This window comes from Cryptomeria japonica, chromosome 10, assembly GCF_030272615.1.
Source record: "Cryptomeria japonica chromosome 10, Sugi_1.0, whole genome shotgun sequence".
Lineage (NCBI taxonomy): Eukaryota > Viridiplantae > Streptophyta > Pinopsida > Cupressales > Cupressaceae > Cryptomeria > Cryptomeria japonica.
This window is the reverse complement of record NC_081414.1, coordinates 574,858,302-574,880,089: the sequence shown is the minus strand read 5'-3', so window position 1 is coordinate 574,880,089 and position 21,788 is coordinate 574,858,302. Positions and strand designations below refer to the sequence as shown.

Sequence of the window (21,788 nt, the reverse complement as noted above, 5' to 3'; positions counted from 1 at the left end):
TGGGTGAAAAAAAAAACTTTTGCATATAAATAGACCAATATTTCACAAGTCTCCATGTAGTCTCCTCCATTGATCTCTCAAGTCAATCCTAGCCCTTGATTCTTCATCCCTCAACTCTATAAAAATAGTTCAACATATAAGATATTTTTTAAGAACTTTGAATGCAATGTCACATCATGCTACTAGTTTGAACACCAACAATCAATCCTTCAACACATTCTACTATTTAACCACCATCCAATCTTTCATCACATTCTTTTTCAACGCATCCACCTTTTGTGCAACAAGACACTTTTAATGGGAGATTTATTATAAATATGTTTTATACTCAATCTCTTGCATTGATTGAAAGTTTGCAAAATTATATTAAATTTGATAAATCCTAATGTACTTATTCACAAATAACATTAATCATGCTAAATAAATTGGTTTTTAAATATCATGGATTATTAAAACATTTAGTTTAAAAGCCTCCCATGCAAGCAGTGAGAACCACCTATTAATTCCCATTTCAAATATAATATCAAAAACACCTAGTGCATAAAACCAGGAATTATATCAACACTACCAAATAATGCCCATCACATATTCTATTTTAGATTTTTATTACCCACAATGGTTGCACACACGTGTGTATATATATATGGATTTTTTGAAGTAGTTTATTTTTGGGAAGCACTTTATCTCATTTTAGGTTTTTTCAAAACAAGTTATGCCTTCACCCCAACATTGGTCAAACTTAATATATACCCAAGTAGATACTCACTAATCAAAAGATTTAGTATTCTCTAGAAGTGATTTTATGAAAAAGACTAGATATTACCAGTGGGGAACAAAGCTTATTACACTTCCTACACCTTTTTTAAGGTAATCTTCTCTAAATGTCGAGATGGGAAAATACGTTTGTATCTAACCAATCTGTAGAAAAATCTATTTGAAATCCAACATTGTAAGCTCCTAGCCATGAGTTGAATTCAATCAAAAAACTTCCATGAAATGATAAAAGAAAAAATTGAAACATGACAAACCTAACCACCACCCCTGGTTCATGTGCCCTAGCAAAGTAGAAACTTATGCCACTCCATTAGTGGTAGTAGGTTCTCTCCTTGTTGCCATGAATTTTATTGATGCAAGTTTTAGCGCAACAATGCAACACATTTTGTGGTCATGGATTCAACCCCTACTATCATGAAACCCAACTTTGTTCATGTTGTGATTGTGTTCACATGCAACCTACTCATGCTCATGCCTCCTCTTCAATACTTGGTACAATGGTGGATCTTATGTTAATATTGCTAGGGAAGGGTCCATGTTAGTGTTCTTGGTTTGTGTCATTTGATGGGACCTACTTGTCCAATTCAACAACATAAAACTCAACCAAATTCCTTTTCTCATTCATCTCTTAGTGTTAAATGTGGATAGGAGATAATGGATAATGAAAAATATTTTAAACATCTAGCCCTCATCTATAGATTCAATCATTATTTGCTCTCCCTTCTAACACTGAACAAATGGGTTTTGCAATCCTAGAGGTCTGTCCTTGAGTAGGATTGAAATGCATCCCCATTCTAAGAGATATTTCATTGCATCCTTCCAATTGGAAGTTGATAAGCACATGTTGGAGGCTAAGGTTTGGATATGGAAACAACACTCCCTTTCACTCAAAGAGCAGTTTCCCTCCCTACATTTTGACAAAATAAAGTTTCATGTTTTGAATATATTGGCAATTTTCTTTGTTACTTTTTACAAAAAGAGGCAGCATGATCAAACTTTAACTCTGCTACTTTTGCTAGCATCATAGACAATGACACCTCTAAAGAAGTACCTAGAGATATTATCTGCTTGATGTGCTCTTCCTTTTGGCTCCAAGAGATGCTTTGCAACTAGACACCTTGCTTCAGAGTGCCCTCATTCTCCCTGCAAGATGTGAGTATGATAGGACTACCAAGACTTCAAAATCTCTCCTTATGGATCGTCCTCTCAAGACCCAATGTTGTCCACTCACCTTTGTGCTCCTGCTGCTAGGTGTTGAGTTTTTCAATCTTATATTCTATTGAGTATTGAGTGTAACTTTCAGCACTTCTTTCTTCATCTGCGACAGCTCAGTTCAGGGCGAAGGCTAAACCTCCTCTCACTGTTCTAAGCCTTTAGAGAATGATGGCTTGTGGGAAATTGTTCAAAGAAGAGGAGTTTTCATAAACATGCTTGTGTTTCCCACACCCAAGTCAAAGGGGCTTGAAATGCTAGGACAAGGCTTGTGTATGTGGCTGGCTGTCCAAGTTTGTTTTGTTTGGCAGCTAAGCTGCAACCTCATTATACAAGGATTATGATGTAAAGATATTAATCCTTTCAAAACCTGCTTGTCTATAGGTCAACTGTTCATTCACTACTATTTCACCTGTTGTTTTCAGATTCCAAGGCTATTTCAAACACTGTTGTTATACAATAAAGAGCTCCCAAAAAATGATTGGTATTTTGATACGTATACTGACTGATTTTTTTATTTCAGAATCAAGAATTTACCCAACAACGTTCATCTTTGAAACTAGAAGCAATTAAAACTGTAATGTCAGATATGTACACAAACGTGGCATCTTACAGCATAAAAGAGCATGCTGCTAAGGTCCTCCAAGTGTACACATTTTATTCACAAGGTCTATGTCCAAATGCTAATGAATTGATTTTGCGTATGTTGCTTCTGAAGTTTTCATAAATAAGATAAAATTTGAGGATAAATATATTGTAAACTGCCTTATGATACAACAAAATGTGTTTGTGGGTTTCAACCACGGTACATCTGGCCCAAATTATTCATCGAAAACAAAGTTTATATACGAGAAGATAGTGCACAGTCCCACACTTCATATCTTTATGAGGTTTTAGGTTTTATTAGCCAATTCTTCATTATTTCAAGTTATTCAAATATTACCAACAAATTGCTTGGATGACATAATTTACTCTTAAGTATTTGCTATAGGACAAAGTTGCAACAATGAATAAATGTAGAAAAGCATTCAACATATAATAGAATATCTAGGCCTGTGACTACGAACAAGTTTCAAGAAACTAGGACAACCTTGAATGTGGGACATTTCTGTACAAGCAGGACAAATTTTGGTATGTCCTAAAAGTCTTCCAATATTTTGGATACAAGGATTGTAACCAAGAACTGCTTCACAAGGAGCCAACATGAATGTTCATATTTTAAACTTAGATCTCGTGTAATCTATGCATGCTCAAAATGCTTGCACAATCATAAGAGCCATAAGTACACCACAAAACATGATTATTTAATTGCTGTATAGTTCTTCAAACATCGCCTTTTTTCCTATTTTCTAGTCTGTATGAAATTTTGAGTTGTAACAGAGTAGTTTTGAACACATTCTGGCATACATTAGCACATTGAGTGTGATAAAACAAGATTTGGACTAATCAATTTCAATTGACTTCTAATAGGACATATGTTGACAAGTCCCGTTAAGTTAATCATACATCATAACGGTGCCAAATACCACTATAGCCTGAATACCTTGCCATACAATAAACTTCAGAATTCATAAGTCATTTAGACCAAAATGTCAATCAACAAAGAGGACTAACTGCCTTGTTATTTTGAAGCAGCAGCCAGAAATTCTATACTGGGAAGAAAGATATATATGTATCCTCACTGTTGCTGTGCCTCCCTGTCTGTAATAGGTCAAAAAGCATATAAAATCCATATATGATGTAAACTGTCAGAATATCAGCATTTATGCCAAAATTGAAACATTCAAATCAGAAAATTCTGAAAAGAAACAGATCCATCACCTAGGATTGTGTGAAATCAAATAACTTAATAAGAGGTCCCTACTAATAAGGAAGGACGGTAAACGCACAAGGAATTGAAATGCCAAAATCTGCTGCTGAGATTAAACAAGGAAGAAATTCCTGTTTTAAATAGAGTTAAATCCTTAGTGCCAAGAGTTGTTTGCCTCAGAATAACATCAAATTAATTATTCATGTACAACAATGTCTCATGACATCTGCAGGATTTTGACAGATTGGGTGAAGTTGTTCTACTCATAGCTATTTTATTTTGCATGAGTCCAGTGTCTCCAAGGAATATTCGTTCAGTTTCTCTTGACACCAATACTTTTAACAATAGGATAACTGCTAGACCAGCACGTGTTCAGGCTTACACAATTTTTATCAGAGAAAAATAAGATGTGAATCAACAATGCACGCATCTATGAACAAATTGCTAGCTCTTATGCTGTCAAAATTGCAACTCTCATTAGCATGTGATAAACATCCATTCAAAAAAGGGCTTAACAATGTCCTACAGAAAAAGCCATCAAGAAGCTACAACAAAGCCACTCTCACCCCAGCTTTTCAAGCTCCAAAAATGAAGAATAGCAGCTGACTGGCACACTACGAATTAAATTTTAAATTAGAGAGAAAAAGGAAGCCTAATGCCACTCCACATTGATGTGGCCTTGGATAATGTGAACAGTTCCTTTGTTATGATAAGTTACTGCTGTGCTCTAGCATCACTGAAATGATGCGAAGCAAGAAAAAATCTCGATCTGCATTAAGAAGATGGATGAAAAACTCATATTTCTCAGAATCTGGTGCACTCAGATGTGAAGAGACTGGCCAGCACCTTCATTGATTATCGATGAATAATAATCGCAGCAAAAACTAAAGTAGAAAACCTGGAACCTCCTTTGAAATGTAAACAACCACCACCACCATTCATCCACATGAGGTTAAATTATCTTTTCAAATTTAACAACAGATTGGACTGAGATCCATCGTCATAGTTTTAAGGCAACCTCTTTGATAGATGCTAGAAACTGACCCAATTTACTTGCTGTGGTGGCTAGCTCAACAAGTTTGAAGAGATTCTTCTGGGGCTGAAATGTTTAATCCTTTCAGATCAATTGCATTACCATTTACAGAGTTTGACAATACATCAACAGTCTCGTTGTGACTTTTCCCCAGATGTCCATTGTCTTCATTCCCACAAATCTTGCTATTGACTGATCCAAGAACAGCAGAACTCTTGACACCCTTAAAATATGTTGAGAAAGGGAACATGTCTGCACAATGCAATCTCCATCCTACAAAACCAAAAAAGGAAAAGCCATTAATTAAATACACCGTTGAAAATACTCATATCCTATGATTTTAAGGTATCTAAAAAAAGTGTGAAACAGTGAAACAGTAAATGCCTTTCAGATATCATAAAGTACTGCACTTCAGGTAAAAATAAATAAAATGTGTTAAAAGTAATTAAATCCTGTACTAGATTCATTCTGATTCAATACTCAAATTACACATAAACCATGTAGCATAATATCATCACATTCAGTGAAGCTAATTAAATTAGCTCAGGTCAGTTTCTCTAGTCTCTTGTTTGTAGTCAACTGAATTATCATGTAGATGAAACCTGAATGTTGAAGTTTACATCCAACAATCTTTACTAGAATTGAAAATTGATAAATACAATTAAAACAAACAAATACTTAGGAATAGGCACTAAATATCGAGTTCATCCAACTAATGATGAAACATGATCCTCTTGGTAGCGGCCTGATGATGAAACCTGAGCTTTGGCTCATAAAAGAGCCAGGTTCAAGCCTCACAAGATGTGTGGCAATTTGCAAGTAGAAAGGTGGGAAATCTATGAAGCACCTTCAGGCAACCAGCCAGATCACAGCACCCATGCTTTGTGTGCAGCCAGTAAGTGATCATTCATGAGGCCATATGTCATACTGCTTGACAATGGTTGATTTCAGTTGAATGAAGGTAAATGTTTTCCACAAATATTGTTAATGTTTGTAGCTTGAGTTGAATGATCATTTAGAATACATATAATATATGTTGATTAATAATAATATATTATTATGTTATATTATTATATTATTATTAATCATATAAAATTTAATATTCAATATTAATCTATTATATTATTCTAAATTAATAATTGATTGATGAAACATTATAATATTGATTAAATTATTATAATTAAAGGAGAGACATGTCCGTTCAAGGACATGCCTCTCCAAAGGAATATATATAGTATAATGTTATTCAATTTGAGAACATATAGAATTCCAAGAATGCAAGTATCAGATTGAATCAGATATATACATTAATATATATCCAATAAAACCTGGGAAAATCAACATGGTATCAGAGCTCAGGCCTGTGAAGTTTAATTTGGAGGTTGGAGAGGGTTGGAGAATTCAGTTTTTTTTAGAATTTTCAGTCTGAAATATGCCATTGCACGGCCCTTGGTTGGCCTCAAAATGAGGACTATAATATATGGATGGAAAGATCTGTGTTTCTAGTTTTCAAATATGTTTATCTCATTAAATTTTATTCAGTTTTGTGCAAGATATGACAACTTTGGTGCAAGTCACTTGAAACCCTACCTAGGGTTAGCAGTTTTGGGAAAAATGTCATAACTTTTGTTTTAACCGTTGGATCTGGCTATAACTTGGAGGAAATGTTTGTAATTAGATTTTCTAACATCTCACCGAAGAGATTGGATAAATTTGGTAAATTGCAAAAGTTATTAACGACAGTGTGTGGCAGATCATAATGAAAGTGTTGATCAAAATTATGAAAATGTTCTACATCATTCAAAGGGAATTATGATGAGAGATGATTCATGCATGATATTTCTTATATGGGCTCACCTTATGAAAGGAAATGTTTTAAACTTAAGATAAGTATTCCATGTTTTATTAAGGCACATGAATTATTGAGTTTGTAATTTATGCTATAATATTGGCTGTAAAATCTTGTATGCTTCTATCATTGGTATTTCTGTTCAAGATAATTTAGTTTATGAGCTATTTGTAATCTCTCTCTGACATACCTTCAGGACAAAAGCACAATAAAATTGAATTAAAGGGAGAAATAAATTGATGCTTATAAACAAAATTATGGTTGATATCAGATTCAGAGGGAGTCTAATATTTCATCAGAAGTAACCTTAGACAAGGAGGTCAGATGGTTGATATCAGATTCAAAGGGAGTCTAACATTTCATCAAAAGCAACCTTAGACAAGGAGGTCAGATGGTTGATATCAGATTCAAAGGGAGTCTAATATTTCATCAAAAGTAACCTTAGACAAGGAGGTCAGATGGTTGATATCAGATTCAAAGGGAGTCTAATATTTCATCAGAAGTAACCTTAGACAAGGAGGTCAGATGGTTGATATCAGATTCAGAGGGAGTCTAACATTTCATCAGAAGCAACCTTAGCAAGGAGGTCAGAAGGCTGATATCAGAGGGAGCCACACCATCATGAAAATATGCTTAATGCATTCTTCTCTGTGAGAGAAGTTTGAGCAAGCCCTTGTTAATACACTCTTCTCTGTGAGGGAGAAGTTTGAGGTGAAGGACCCTGTTCCACCCTTTGGGAGTAGTCATGGTGAACGTCATGATGAGATGAAAACATCACGTTGAGCAACTCTGTGATGGGCACTTGTGTTCATACTTCATATGCATTCTCATACATGGGAGTAGCCATGATGGATATCATCATGTTGAGTACCATGATGAATCGTGTTCCACTCTCTAGGAGTAGCCATGGTGGATGTTATTTCATGACTATATTATTAACAAGGATTCCTCCCTAGCTAAGAGGGAGTGTTGATGTTGTAGTGGTCACCCTTGTGAAGAGACAAATGGTGTCATTGAGGACCGACCCCTTGTGAAAGGGTGCCTCCCTCATATATATAGAAAGATGCAAACTCATTCTCTGATCCATTCAATTTATGTGAAGAGCAGTTTATATATTAGTTAGAGCAGATCGATCCTCTGAAGAAAACCAATTAGATTTGCTCTTGTGAAATTTGCTTCAAGGAGTGAAGCAACATATATTGGGCCCGTATCTTGCATGATTGGTAGACATATTTGATATATAAAGACATTTTATGCTGGGTGCTTCTCCCTCGAGTAGGGGGGTTTTCCCTTGGAGATCAAACTGCAGATATTCTAACCAAAAACCTCTTTCAGAGTGAAGGTTGATCACTTCAGAAAAGGTTTAGGTATGATAGAAAGGTAATTTGCTTTGCAATGTGTATTTGCATGTTTAATGTGTAAACTTCTTTGTCATGACAGGACATTTTTGAATTTTATCCCTTGGGTTCATATCTAAGAGGTGACAATCTCTCAAGATAATGAACACTTGTTAGGAGACATTATAAGGTGATGATCTTATAATGTCCAAACCAGTTATCATGGTGGATCTCTGATGAATCATGGATGAATCCATGATTGTGTTGTGGTAAAACATTCATATGAAATGTTAATGCACATACCACAACTTGGATAAAATGAGAATTTAAATCTTTCTCATATGATTATCCTTAAGTATTGCGTGTTTAGGCAATACTGATATCACGTGCTTAGGTGATATCCTGTCATCACAAGATTGACGTGATGGACATTTGTATCATGTGTCTAGGTGATACTTCATATCATGTATTTAGGTGATATAAAATTTGTATAAAATGTTAGTGCACTTATCACAACTAGGATAAGGTGAGAAATTAAGCTTTCTCATATGATTATCCTTAAGTATTGCGTGTAGGCAATACTGATATCACATGCTTAGGTGATATCCTATCAATCGCAAGATTGATGTGATGAACTTCAAGATCACGTGTTTAGGTGATACTACATACCAAATGATTAGATGGTATGAATCTCATGAATGACTAAAATGATCACTATCTATTAAATTATGATGCTTGAATATATTGTCTACATTCATCTTACCTAGCTAAGAGGGAGTGTTAATTATGTTTTGTGTATCTATGGTGAGGGCCATAAGTGTTGACATGGGAGATCACTACACATTTTGTCTGATCATCCTCCCTAGCTAAGAGGGAGTGTTAATGTTTGTAGCTTGAGTCGAATGATCATTTAGAATACATATAATATATGTTGATTAATAATAATATATTATTATGTTATATTATTATATTATTATTAATCATATAAAATTTAATATTCAATATTAATCTATTATATTATTCTAAATTAATAATTGATTGATGAAACATTATAATATTGATTAAATTATTATAATTAAAGGAGAGACATGTCCGTTCAAGGACATGCCTCTCCAAAGGAATATATATAGTATAATGTTATTCAATTTGAAAACATATAGAATTCCAAGAATGCAAGTATCAGATTGAATCAGATATATACATTAAAATACATCCAATAAAACCTGGGAAAATCAACAAATATTCTAGTTTCCCCATAACCTTTTGCCACTTATCCTTTCATTTTGGTGCTTTAGCTGGCTTGTTAAATTTGTCAGTTTCTTCTGATGGCTCTATGCCTTGTTCTCTTCGGAAAATCTTATCCGAACTCTTCAGGCCAAAGTATCTCCTAACCTCCATAAATAATTGCACATTTAGTTGAGGTTGTTATATGATCCATATCTACCCATCTGACTTATAAACACGACCTCCTGTGAAGTTATCTTCCCTTTCACCTACATAGCTGCTCCACTTACTTAAAATGGAGGCATCATGCTTCTTCAAGCAAGCTTGGTTCGCATCTCTCCCATCCATCTACTTCATTTTTTTAATATCTCCCATTTCTTTGATGCATTCAGTATTTTCCCAATACGGGCCCTTTTTTCACATGGTCAAGGCCAAATCAAAGATGCTGAAAAGTAATAGGCATCCAGAAGACAACAGGAACTCTGTCAACATCACAAGTAATTCTTTTTGTTGTATTTCTTGGCAATATTTCTTTGATCCTTGTTACTCTTTGTTCATCTTTGATTTTTGTATATTTCCTAATGGACAGGATGTAATTTAATTAAATGATAAATCACTTGGCATGCCCACTGAAAGTCAAAATGTCTTGGTTGCCAAACAAATGTAAAGTTAAAAAACATTTTTTACTTCCAAATTATTAGAGTTTATTTCAGCTCACATTCACAATTCTTTCTTGTCTTAACCTTCCAAGATTCATTCTAGGTACCTTGTTGTCTTCACCAACTTGATGAAGAATAACAGGAGTCTCCACTTTACAAACAACTGGAAAAACAGATTAATAACTTAATCTCATTGATTCACAGTGACAACACCCAGCCATGGCAAAGTTTCATCACTTAACTTGCAGTTTAGATTCACTTCATGAGAAGTCAATAGGACTGATAGATTTAGTCTAACCCGCACACTAGTGCATACACCCTTTTAGAGCAGTTTGTTTCCATTCTACCCGTGGTTAAAGAAGTCTCCAAAAAATCAGCAAACCCAAGTCCAAGCAGGTCCAAACAAAGCCTCAAAATGTGTGCCAAGTCAAAGCCTGCTAATGCTGTTCCTTATAGAAACTTTCAGGATATAATTTTGGGTTATCATTTGTAGCACTTTACATTTGAGTTTTTGCCAAGTTTTTGATGAAGTCCAAATCCAAAAATTAGCCTTCCACATTTGTGCACAGGCCAACTCAATTAAGAACTCATTCTTTTAAAGTCTTAGACATCATTTAAAGCAGATAGTATTGCAGGTATTTACTTTATTTAGGTTGCATTAACATTTAGACTCATTGAGCCTTGTGTTAATTTGCATTTATCTTGATTTTAGTGCTCACGGTTAACAATTTCAGGCTGTTTCCAAGAAAAGAAAGCTGAGAAGATGTGTTGATTTAACTGTGTAATCCATATAAGCATAAGTCACCAAAAACACACAACTGATCAGAAAAAACACGAATTGCCACTAATGGCATTCTTTTGACCTGCAAAATTGCATTTCTTAATAAAACCAACCATTGACCCATTTTCTTCCTTAGTAAGCACGTTTAAATCATGCACAGCATTTTGCTGTTATTTTCAACATTGTTCCTCAAATTTTTGTTGTGATCAGGGTTTGCATTACGTATTGTTATGTGGTGGGACAGATTTGGCATTTGTTATTTTCATGTTTGGAAGGTGTCATTGGTGTCATGACACAGCTAGGGAAGATATTGATGCCAACAACTTAATCATTTGTTTCTCTGCAACATAGATTGTGCCCATTCTTTCTATTCAATATTTCAATTGTATGGTACTAAAATCAATCTCTGTATTTGCCAAATCTGTCACAAATGTTGGTTAAAAAAATTATTAAGAAACTTCTGCTACTAGACTGAATTTATGTATTTGCCAAATCATATACTAAGAAATTTGGACAAATTTTCTGAGCTTATATTTGGATAGTTTTATTTCCACATGTTAAACCTATTGTAATATAAATCAATGTTGAATATGCTACTAAGCTATTTCAGAAAAAATTTGTGCTGTGTTCTCATTATGTTGTGAACGTTGCCACGTGCAATCTAGTTCAAAAGTTTCTAGATGCTCCTTAAGTTTCTTCAAAAACATTTAGATTCTGTGTTGTTACAAATCTCTAAATGATGTTGTGCCTTCCTGTTTATAAGTTTTATATAGCTATTTGGAGGAGGCTTTTTCAAGAGAGATTATAAATTGTTAAATAAATAAGAGAAAAGAGAAGACCAATAATTGGAACCCTTAATCTCTTCTTCTCTCGATTGATATTGTATTGTTTTCAATTACTAGAGCTCAAGCAGTTTCTTGTTATTCCCCTTTTAAGGAATGGGTAGGAAATGGTCCCATCATGTTTGACCTCCTACTTCATAATCTATTAGGGAAATAGATTTCCTGGGCTTGAAGATGGTCAGGAAATAGTTCCATAATGTTAAAGAAGCTATCTTCATTATTAGCGACTCTGAAGAACATTTTATCTATTGCATCGATGCACCCAGTGATGATTTGCAGATATATCTGCTGCTTTGCCTGTTATAAATTAAACTCAGAAAGATGTATTTTTTCTTTGTAGCGTTGAATTAGTTTCATTTTGAAGCAAGAGAAAGTGCTTGTGTTATTTTCAAGGCTAGTCAGTCTTTGATTGAGTCTACTGCAACAAATATTTATTCAATTTTGAAGAATCCTTGTACTACAACAAATATTTCTTAAATTTTGTAGAACCCTTGTACTGCAACAAAATATCTTCAATGCTGACTCCTAGCAGAAGAATGTTTCAAACTGTTACATTTAATGTACTTTATATCCTTCAATAGTACTTGTAGTCATGTTTGCTTTAATCAGACAATCCAACCATTAAAAGCTGTATATTTTGCAAATAACAGCAGAAATAAAATTAGTTGAAAAAGCAAAAGCAATTTCCTTATTTCAAAAGCCAGCAACCAATCATTCCTTATTTAACTTGCACATGAAAGACTGAATTCGAATGTTTTTTGCAAATTTGGATTGGGAGACTTTGTGTGGGCACATTGCACATCAGCCTCTACTATAACCAAGGTCAAATACAATTTTTGTTTTAATGTGTCAATGAAGGCATATATTGCTTAGTGGCATTTGGCAAAGGACCCAAGACATGGCACCACTATTTGCCAAATGTCTTACAAATGTCACATATCATGCAAAACAAGTTCTTCAAGTATATTTATATGTTTAGAGCTCTTCAAGTATATTTATATGTTTAGAGCTCTTCAAGTATATTTTGATGTTTAGACAAAAAATGTAAGAATTGAGACGAAAGTCGCTTCTAATTCTACAAATGCTAGGGTCAATTCTTTGAATGACACAAATAATACACAAGATTATTTCACAAAATCTGAGTCAACATCTACTTCTACAACACAGACCCAAACAAGTGGAGAAAACATTAATTCTTCCTTTGCACCTCACACTACACCAAGATTACAAACCTCTCTAAAGAGTTAAGGATGGAGGAAGGATGTCCATGAAAAGGTTAAGATTGTAATTGCAAATCTCTAGTACTAATCTAGCATGTCATTCAATGTTGCAAGGTCTCCACACTACTAGGGTATGGTGGACACTATTGCAATGACATGTCCTCTTAGTCACCGCGTTCGCCGAATTTCATGGTTGAAGTCCGAAATTCGGCGAACATTAAAAAAATGTATAAAGTTCATTGAAATTCGTCGCTAAATTCGTACGGAGCACTTTGTATTAGATTTTTTCAAAACAAAATTCCTCCTGCTCGTGGCTAGGGCACAACATATTTTTTCAAGGCATGACAACAGAGAAATGGTGGGTGAGAGGATATTTTTTATGCAAAATGCCCCACCACGGGATCAGTCTGCTCAAAGTCACGATTTGGTAGCGTTTGTTCTTGGCTTAGCTTTCATTTCCTTCATTTGTTCCCACTCCCTCTCTCCCGTCGTGTTCCCACCCACTGCTCTCTCTCATGTCGCGACTTCTTTTGAAGAATTTTAAGTTTTCTTATTATATGTAGTTGATTTAAAACTTTTCTATTTTTAAAACATATGTTTTATATTTGAATAATTTACATTTATTAATAAATTAATATTATTTAATCAACATTTAATATATTTAAACTTAATATTATTTTACTTGTTTATTTTTATTTTTTAATATTAATATTTAATAATAACTAAACATATTTAAATATCTAAATTTAATTTTTAAACTTTTCAACTTAAATATAATATTATTTTAAATTTAGAGATTAATAAATTATAATTTTGTGAATATATTACTTATATTTAAAAAAATAAAATAAAATTATACAAGGCGAATTTAATGCCGAATTTTTACCCTTGCCGAATTTCATCCGAATTTTATGGTTGCCGAATTCGAACTTGATGACTTAGCATGTCCTTGATTCAAAGCCCTATCTTATTAAGCATTAAGGATGGTAAGCTCATCAATGTAAAAGATAAAAACGAGGATCAATTAGAACAAGCAAAGACTAGATGCACCATAATGTTAAACAAGTGGTTGGATAGAGTGACTCAAGCTCTTATCAACTTCATTATCTCTTGTAATATTGGCACAATCTTTTTGAAATCTGTAGATGCATCAGATAGGATCAAATGTGTGGCTGCATTGTTTGAATTGTTTGATGAAGGGGTGATGGATGTAAGGCCACCAAATGTGGTATAGTTTATCAAATATGTGGCTGCACTGTTCAAATTGTTTGATGAAGGGGTCATGGATGTAATGTTCTCGTAATGACACTAGACTGAAACAATGAACAGATCTTAATTACAATCTGGAAATTGTCTTACAATATGTAAGACTTCACAATTTCCCCTCCCCCAGCGATAATCATGAGGTAAAAGCAGTTTGTGTTCTACAGCAGGCTGTGCTTAATAAGGAATATTATAAATTGAATAATATAGATCGTCCCTCCTCTCGTTACAGTGATCTCCCCACAAGCAGCAATAAACAAATAGTTAACTATAAAGTATAAACGATATTGCGAAGAGCTGATTTGAATTATTCTGTAAGTTTAAGAAAAACGGCAATTTCAAACAAAGAGTTGCCTCTCCTACAAGTGGTTGTGACCAAAGGGAAGGTCATGACCCTCCAACCCCAATGGAAGGATATAAAGGATCAAACAAGCATTCAAACAAAGGGCATGGTAAAAAGAAGAGGATCAGATCTGAGTGAAATACGATTAAGACCATACAACCATTATAAAGAATAAATAAAGTAATTGGTATGGAAACTAAGTGTGTTATGCATCAATTCTTCTATATGTGTTCATGGGCCTTGTTTCTAATAAGAATGTTTCTTGAATTATGTTTCTCTAAATAAATAGATTACATACATGTATGTGTATATGCATATATATATACATAACCAATCAGATGTGAGTTGGAGGGAATAAGATAGGGAGATGCAGTTTACTGGCTTCCCCTAACTAAGTAGACCACCCCAAGGGATGGAATTGATAATAGCTGGACAGTCCTTACACTTGTGGAAAAAAGCAGTGAATAGATTACCACAAGGGACGGAACTACTCATAGTTGGGTGTTCCTACTGCTTGGTGAATAGATTACCCCAAGGGATGGAACTGATCATAGTTGGATGTTCCTATCGCTTGTGGGATAAGAGGCGAGTTGCCATGATTGGAGGTTGCGTGCTCTCGGGCTTAGTTGGGCTGAGCAGTTTACCGGCGCCCTTTCCCAATTTCCTACCAAACTAAGCTATGATTGTTATAAGCTAGTCATAATGCTTATCATAATATGCTTATTCACTAACTTATGTATTTGTTCATTATTTCTCAAATTATTAATGATTAAATTGAGTTCACTTTAGAATGTAATTGTTGGAATTGCTGTTATTGGTCAAAAACAGGGTCAATCCCGAATTGGAGACGTTACAAGTCGTACCAGAGTATTATTCCTGCCATCTAGAGGGACGAACAAGAAGTAATGCAACTTAGTCAAAGGACTTTAAGGGCTCTAGAGAGGGAAAAAAAGAAAATTAAAGGCCAAAACAACACAAGGAGTGAACAAATAAAATATGAATTGAGATCTTTTATGGAGAAAACTGAACAAACAACTCAAGCCCTTCTTCAAACCCTACAGAATATAAACACCACCATGAATACTTTTAGACCTAACCAAAGAAATGAGAGATGTCACTCCTAGCCAACCTGCAAGTGACAATATAACTACATTAAGATCAGCCTCGGAAACAACTCCTCCACCCTTCTTAACTAGACAAAGGCCATCAAGGGAAGATGAGAAGATTAACACAGCCAAACCTAATTTGAATGAACTTGTTGAAGCATATGCAAGGCTTGACCCAGAAGTCAAGAGGAGCATCGCCTTCATGACATATTAAGAGGCCGGAACAAAGAATATTCATAGAAGAGGGAAGAATCAAACTAATCAAGATTTACAACACAAAGTAGGAAAATTGACCATCCCTAACTTTGATGGGTTGGGAAAATCACTATACATGCATGGATCCAAAAACTAGAGACCTACTTATCATAGGAAGATGCCATTACATTTGTCAGATTGCATCTAGAAGGGGTCGCTCATGATTGGTGGCACCATGGCTAAATCACCCAAAATCATCAAAGCATAAAGACCTATGATACCTTCACAAAAAAGATCATTGAGAGGTTTAACCAAAAACATCTCCAAGGATACTTCAAATAATTAACGAGAATAAGACAAGAAGGAACCTTTGAAGATTATGTGACAGAGTTCCAAAGACTAGTGGTTATGGTTCCTGAAATATCCAAGGAAAGGCTCACCTACCTAATTATAGAGGGATTATCAGATAACATCCGTGGCTTAGTGTCTTTGACCCTACCACACTCCAAGAAGCAATCCTAAATGCCACACAACTTGATACTGCCCAAGCAAGAGAAAAGGGATACTCTAGACACACAACATCAGAAGATAATTTTTTCTATAATGAGGAGGGGCATAAAGGAACCTTTAATCCTAAATATGACCATGATAACTTAAGAAGAAAAAATTGACTTCCAATGCAAGGAAAAATGGGGGCTTGGGTATAATTGTGAGCAAGACGAGGATAAAAATTAAAAGGTGTGCTTACATGTCTTGTTGATAGTTGTTGTTTCTGTTTCTGTGTACACCCATTTTTAGAATGTACTGTTGTAACAGCACTCATTAAATTAGGCATGCAACATACTGGATGAAAAGATGGTTCTATTACGAGTGAAAATGAAAATGCAAAAAACAATAAATTATACATATCAAGTTTGTAACACAACATTTTATGCCTTCATTTTGTACAGAATACTAAGTAATGATTCTTACTAGAAGCTGCAACTGGATCATGGAATGTTGTTTCTAACAGCTTGTGCACAGCAATACAATTCTTCAATTTCCATTCTCTGGCTCCTCCCAAAACACCACCTCTGATATAATCAACATCAAGATCTTAGATGTTCTTTTACTTTTGGACACATACAACCAACCAATATAACAGAAAATCTTATTAGTGACCAATATTTTCAAGATTATACCTTGGGGTAATATTGTTGACAGAATTTTCAATAATTGTAATGGCTTCTGCCTTTTTCTCAGGGGACAGAAGGAAAAGCATCTCAGCAGCTGCTGCTCTATGCACCAATGAATCTGGCAGTTGGCCATAGAGATTTGTTGAGCTTGAGATGAACAAAAACTTTGGACCAAGTCCTCAAGTTTCTCAACAAAGCTTAAGCAATAAAAAAGATCTTAGGTAATACAAGATAGCAGCACCAACCTCTGTGACGGTCAAGGAATGACTCATTAACCTCCAATAAGGGCTTACCATGTGGAACCCTGAAAAAACATTAGCCAGTTATTACCACAGAAAGATTTATTTCCCCTAAGATTCAGATATAAATAACAATATTATCGAATTGTAAAACAAAAATGTCACAGTTCCCATTTACCTACCCCAGACTAGGTCTCTCAATCTCTATGACACCATGAACAAGTTTCTCTGCAGGTGTCTCAGGTGGAGGCAAGCTGTCTACCATGTTGAAAAAGCGTATCTGAGAATCATACAATTCAAATATTCATAAGAATATATTTAACATTATCGGCATAATTGGATAGAGCATGGCTTTTTTCTAATAATTTTTTCCACTCCCTCCTGAATAATACACTTTTCAAGAGTGAATAATGTTACATTTTATAGACGAGAATGCTTAAACATCTACGTCCTTCTATGCTAAATATTTTTGTTAGGCATCACTTTGCAAAATAGCATCTATGCATTTGCAAATGATATAAACTAGAGGTCAACATGGTAAGCAGAAAATAGGAGATTTAAATATGAGCATGCATTTGATCTGGATTAGTATTCTAACTATGCAACAAACCAAAGAGGAGCTTATGATAGCATATAACACACTGGGATGTCTAGCCCTCTCTCTTGTCTATCACAAAAATGCAAGCTATAAGATGTTTCATTCATGTTTCAATAATGACTGTAGTGTCATGCTGGAGAAGTGGTAATGATCCTCAACAATGGGCTCTGATTATGTTTGTCATTTGTGTTTTGAGTCAACGCCTTAATTATTATTTGTAAAAAAGCACAAAAAGGGGAAAATGAAATTTGAGAAAAAAAAAAAAAAGGTTGAAAGAGAGGACAAACATTCTCTCCAAGTTGAGAAATTTATTTCTTTGAACATCTAGTGCACCAAATTGATCACTACATCTAAAAAAAAGTCTCCGGTGATGAAATTCAAATTGAACATACATAATTTAAAGAATTTAGTAGACAAACTCCTTGTCCAAGTACTCTCTCCTTAAATAATTGAATTCCAATAAAATCATGTGCTACAATGGCATAACCTATTGTGGACTTGACAACAACATATGACCGATCGTCACCCACACATTACTACAAATTTCAAGACCTTTTGTCTTCAAGAAGGGGAAGTTCAGAAGAAAGATGGGTATATTAACAAAGACAGGGACTAATGTTGTTGAATTTGTCAAATGAAACCTTAACATTAAAATTACTGCTCAGAAGGTCCATGTGAATAGGCATCCTATAGTTTATCTGGGAGGACACCAACTGGTCCAAGGTGGCCATTTGAATAAGGCAAATAAACAAGGATAAACATATTGTTCTGTAGATAATAGAATATTATTAGAAGCAGGTGGCAAAATCATCTGCATATAACTCTACTGTTAGTTACACATTAACTTAACTCAGTTTTAATTTACAGCACCCAGTGCTTCTCAAGTGAGCATAATTTGAGTCTGTTACAGACATACAATCCAAAAAAAGAAATAGATATAACACAAAAGCAGATGACTGATCTAACCGTGCACTTTATTGCTCGGCTCTGCCAAAAGCATACAGAAATCAGTGTACAGCTGATTCAATTGGGTGCATTCAATTCAATCCCAGAGTTGATCAATGTGAAACAAACACCAGTGTCTAGAGATGCCATGCTTTACTTGCGTCGATATCACAACACGGAAAGGACAAATGCAGAAGGAAGCAGCAGCAGAACAATTGAGTAGAGAGTGGCAGTGACCCTACTTTTGTTTATTCAGAAACATTATTAGTTAAGATGTAAAAGAAACAAAGTCTTTCTTCGTGATTTTTCCCATCATGTGACCAATCATATGCCACAAACTAGGGTTTACTCCCTTGAAAGATGAAAGTACTATTTCTTCTTTCATCCACCTTGCTAGTCTATGAAAGACACCACCCCAAGGTAGTTGCAAATCCAAAAACGATTGATACACCAAAAGAACCTCAAATAAACCAGCGACAAAACCCAATCGATATTATTGCATTCTTCAAGATGTGGAGGTGAATGAACTTCCTCAATGAAATCAACCACCTTGGTGATCAAGGGAATATGACAAATTGATAGTCAAATTAAACTTTTATGTTTTCTAAATGCGTTAATTTCTTGTGTGTAATTATAAGGTTTTTTCATGCCAATTCCGTGACAATTTTTTTGTTAAGTCCCAAGCCCGAGTCAAAATTTTGGGCTGCCACATCCAAGGCCTAAAACTATGGCATCAACAAGTGTTGTGATATGTCAAAGGCATTATTTGGCATTCTCTATCAAAGGACAAATGAAATCATGCTAACAGGATATACAAACTCTAATTGGGTCGGTTTAGCTCAGATTTACGACTAGACGTATTTGCCCCTTAGGCTTAGGAGAATTTTTTTGGCAATGCAAGTTTCAACACATTGTAGCTTTATCTTCCACCAAAGTCAAGTACAAAGCAGTTGCCAATCCTAGAAAAAAGTGTATAGTTATGCCAAGTTTTGAGTGATCTATAACTTCCTTATATTACATTGATAAATATAGCAATCCATGAGTCTCAAGTTGGAGAGAAGCCAAATTTATCATGCTTGTACCAATTGCATTGGGGTTTATCAAATCAAACTCAATAATTAATTGACTCTGACAATATTTCTCTCCACTGTGGTGCATCTTAGGAGCAATTTGTGATCTAATGAATAAATCTCTTGGTTCTTTTCTTTTGTACACAAAGACATTGATTGCTAATGTTCATGATCTAATAACATCGCATTAGTTATGTCTAGAAAGTAACTAACACAATGTAAGTTACAACCACAAAATCCAACTTTCTCGTAAAACAAAAAGTACAAGCATGCATAAATTGAAGTTTATGCCATATAATTGTCTCAAAATCCATCCATTCATTCTTCTAGCGTTTCCTAGTGTCAAGCAATGTTCAATCAATTTGACTTTACCTAATCTTGACTTGTATAGACTACACAAATTGACAGGGTAAAAAACTTGGTCTATCAAAGTTTGTGAGTTCTTTTGTAGAGACCAATCAGATCCAATGTTTCCTAATTACACAATGCACCATTACAGCTCAAACAATGTAGTAATGAATTAGAACCAATATGAATTGCAAATACAAGAATGAATATTTATACATGAACAAAATCAAAATTGAGTCATATTTAAAGAGCATTAATAGTCAGAACTCATTAGTTAAACTTACATGAGCAAACAGCAGCGAAGAATAATCCAAAAACATTTGGATAAACACTCATAATCAAGTGATTGGGAGATCAATCATGCTGTAAGGAGATTGTTGAGCAGACTTACAAGAAAAAAAGAAAGAAAAAAGAGAAAGAAATTTTGCAGGTGACAGTTTTGACTATAGTGGAAGTCATTCAATGGTTCAGCTGCATACAAACTCATCATAGTCAGAACAGGTCAAAAATGACAATTTTGGTTGTGGACATATTCATCCCACATATAACAAAACAACAGAAATGAACACTCGTTAAGAGAGTTGAATCTCTTCTCTTTCTTCCCTTTCACATGTAAGGCAGTCCATTACCTCTTGGTCGTCTCACATACCCATCTTTCAACATGAAAACACCCATTGGAATATGTGCAAGGGGATTCATCTTTCATGGAGTGAATTCTTCCTTGACAAGAAAGCAAGAAAAGATTGGAGAAATGGACTCCTCTTTAGAATTGCATTCCAGTCATATTAGTCTTAGGTTTATGGGTAATTAAAGGTGTAAGATCATTGCCTTGTTTCTTGAGATTGTATAATTATATGTAGTAGTTGCTAGAGTTCCCTACATTAGATGCAAGTGGCAAGATCCTAGGTTGGTATTGTTAGTGATAAGCTTGTACAGCTGATTTTGATAGTGGATCTTTGCTTGAATTTTTCCCGACATTGGCTTTCCTGATGGCAAATCTCATCTGATCTTTTTGTTTTTGTCATTCTCATTTATTTTTCTCGTGCTATATTCTTGCATGTTTTAACAACTACACACAAATAAGACTAAACGAAAATGCTGCCTCAAATTCAAGTGACCAAATAACAAGGAAAAGGCACATGAATAACAGCGAATACAAAGCTAGCTTCGGAGAAATAGCACAGAAAGGTGACCCAAAAGCATTAAATCATCATTAGAATGCATCCTATTAAATGACTTATTTTAATACCACTTAGGTTTTCAGCACAGCACGCAAAAGATGAACTTGCTTTTAAAGAGAGAAAAAAGTAGAAGTGTAACTGAAAAATACAATAAGGCAGGTTATAAGGTCGATGGGATCAAGGAACCACATCAGAAGTTAAATATTGTATATTATAAATTGACCAAAATAAACTCTGAAGGCAAGAGCATACCAAACACCGATGGACCTCCTGATCATTTGGATCCACCCTAAGCTGCCGCTTAACAGCCTGCCACAAATGTAAACAAAATTAATAAATAGTAAACGAAGTTCAATATCTACTGTTTACTGCCAATACAACATACCAGCAGAAAATGATAAAATAAATAAGCACAATATCATAGGCATTTAGCTACAACCATGTGAATGAGTTTGTTCATTAGGGTGTTCTCCAAGGCTATTTTTATTTTGAGTTTCTATGATTGTCCATAAAGATCGAACAACAGAGGGCAACCCTTATTCACTTCACCATGCAGTCTCCTGTTTTTACTTGCACAGCTTTCA

At 34.7% G+C, this 21,788-nt stretch overlaps 1 protein-coding gene across 1 annotated transcript in view; it reads right to left on the bottom strand.

The window, feature by feature from the left end:
* Positions 1-3,881: 3,881 nt before the first annotated feature.
* LOC131042758 (N-terminal acetyltransferase A complex auxiliary subunit NAA15) overlaps positions 3,882-21,788 on the bottom strand; it is a 91,172-nt gene continuing 73,265 nt past the window's right edge. Inside the window, exons 21-26 of the mRNA XM_057976076.2 lie at positions 21,457-21,513; positions 17,245-17,342; positions 17,069-17,127; positions 16,830-16,941; positions 16,621-16,721; positions 3,882-5,102 (exon numbers count right to left, since the gene is read on the bottom strand). Of these exons, the coding sequence (XP_057832059.2) occupies positions 4,867-5,102; positions 16,621-16,721; positions 16,830-16,941; positions 17,069-17,127; positions 17,245-17,342; positions 21,457-21,513 (663 nt within the window). The 3' untranslated portion in view covers positions 3,882-4,866. The remainder of the gene's footprint in view (positions 5,103-16,620; positions 16,722-16,829; positions 16,942-17,068; positions 17,128-17,244; positions 17,343-21,456; positions 21,514-21,788) is intronic.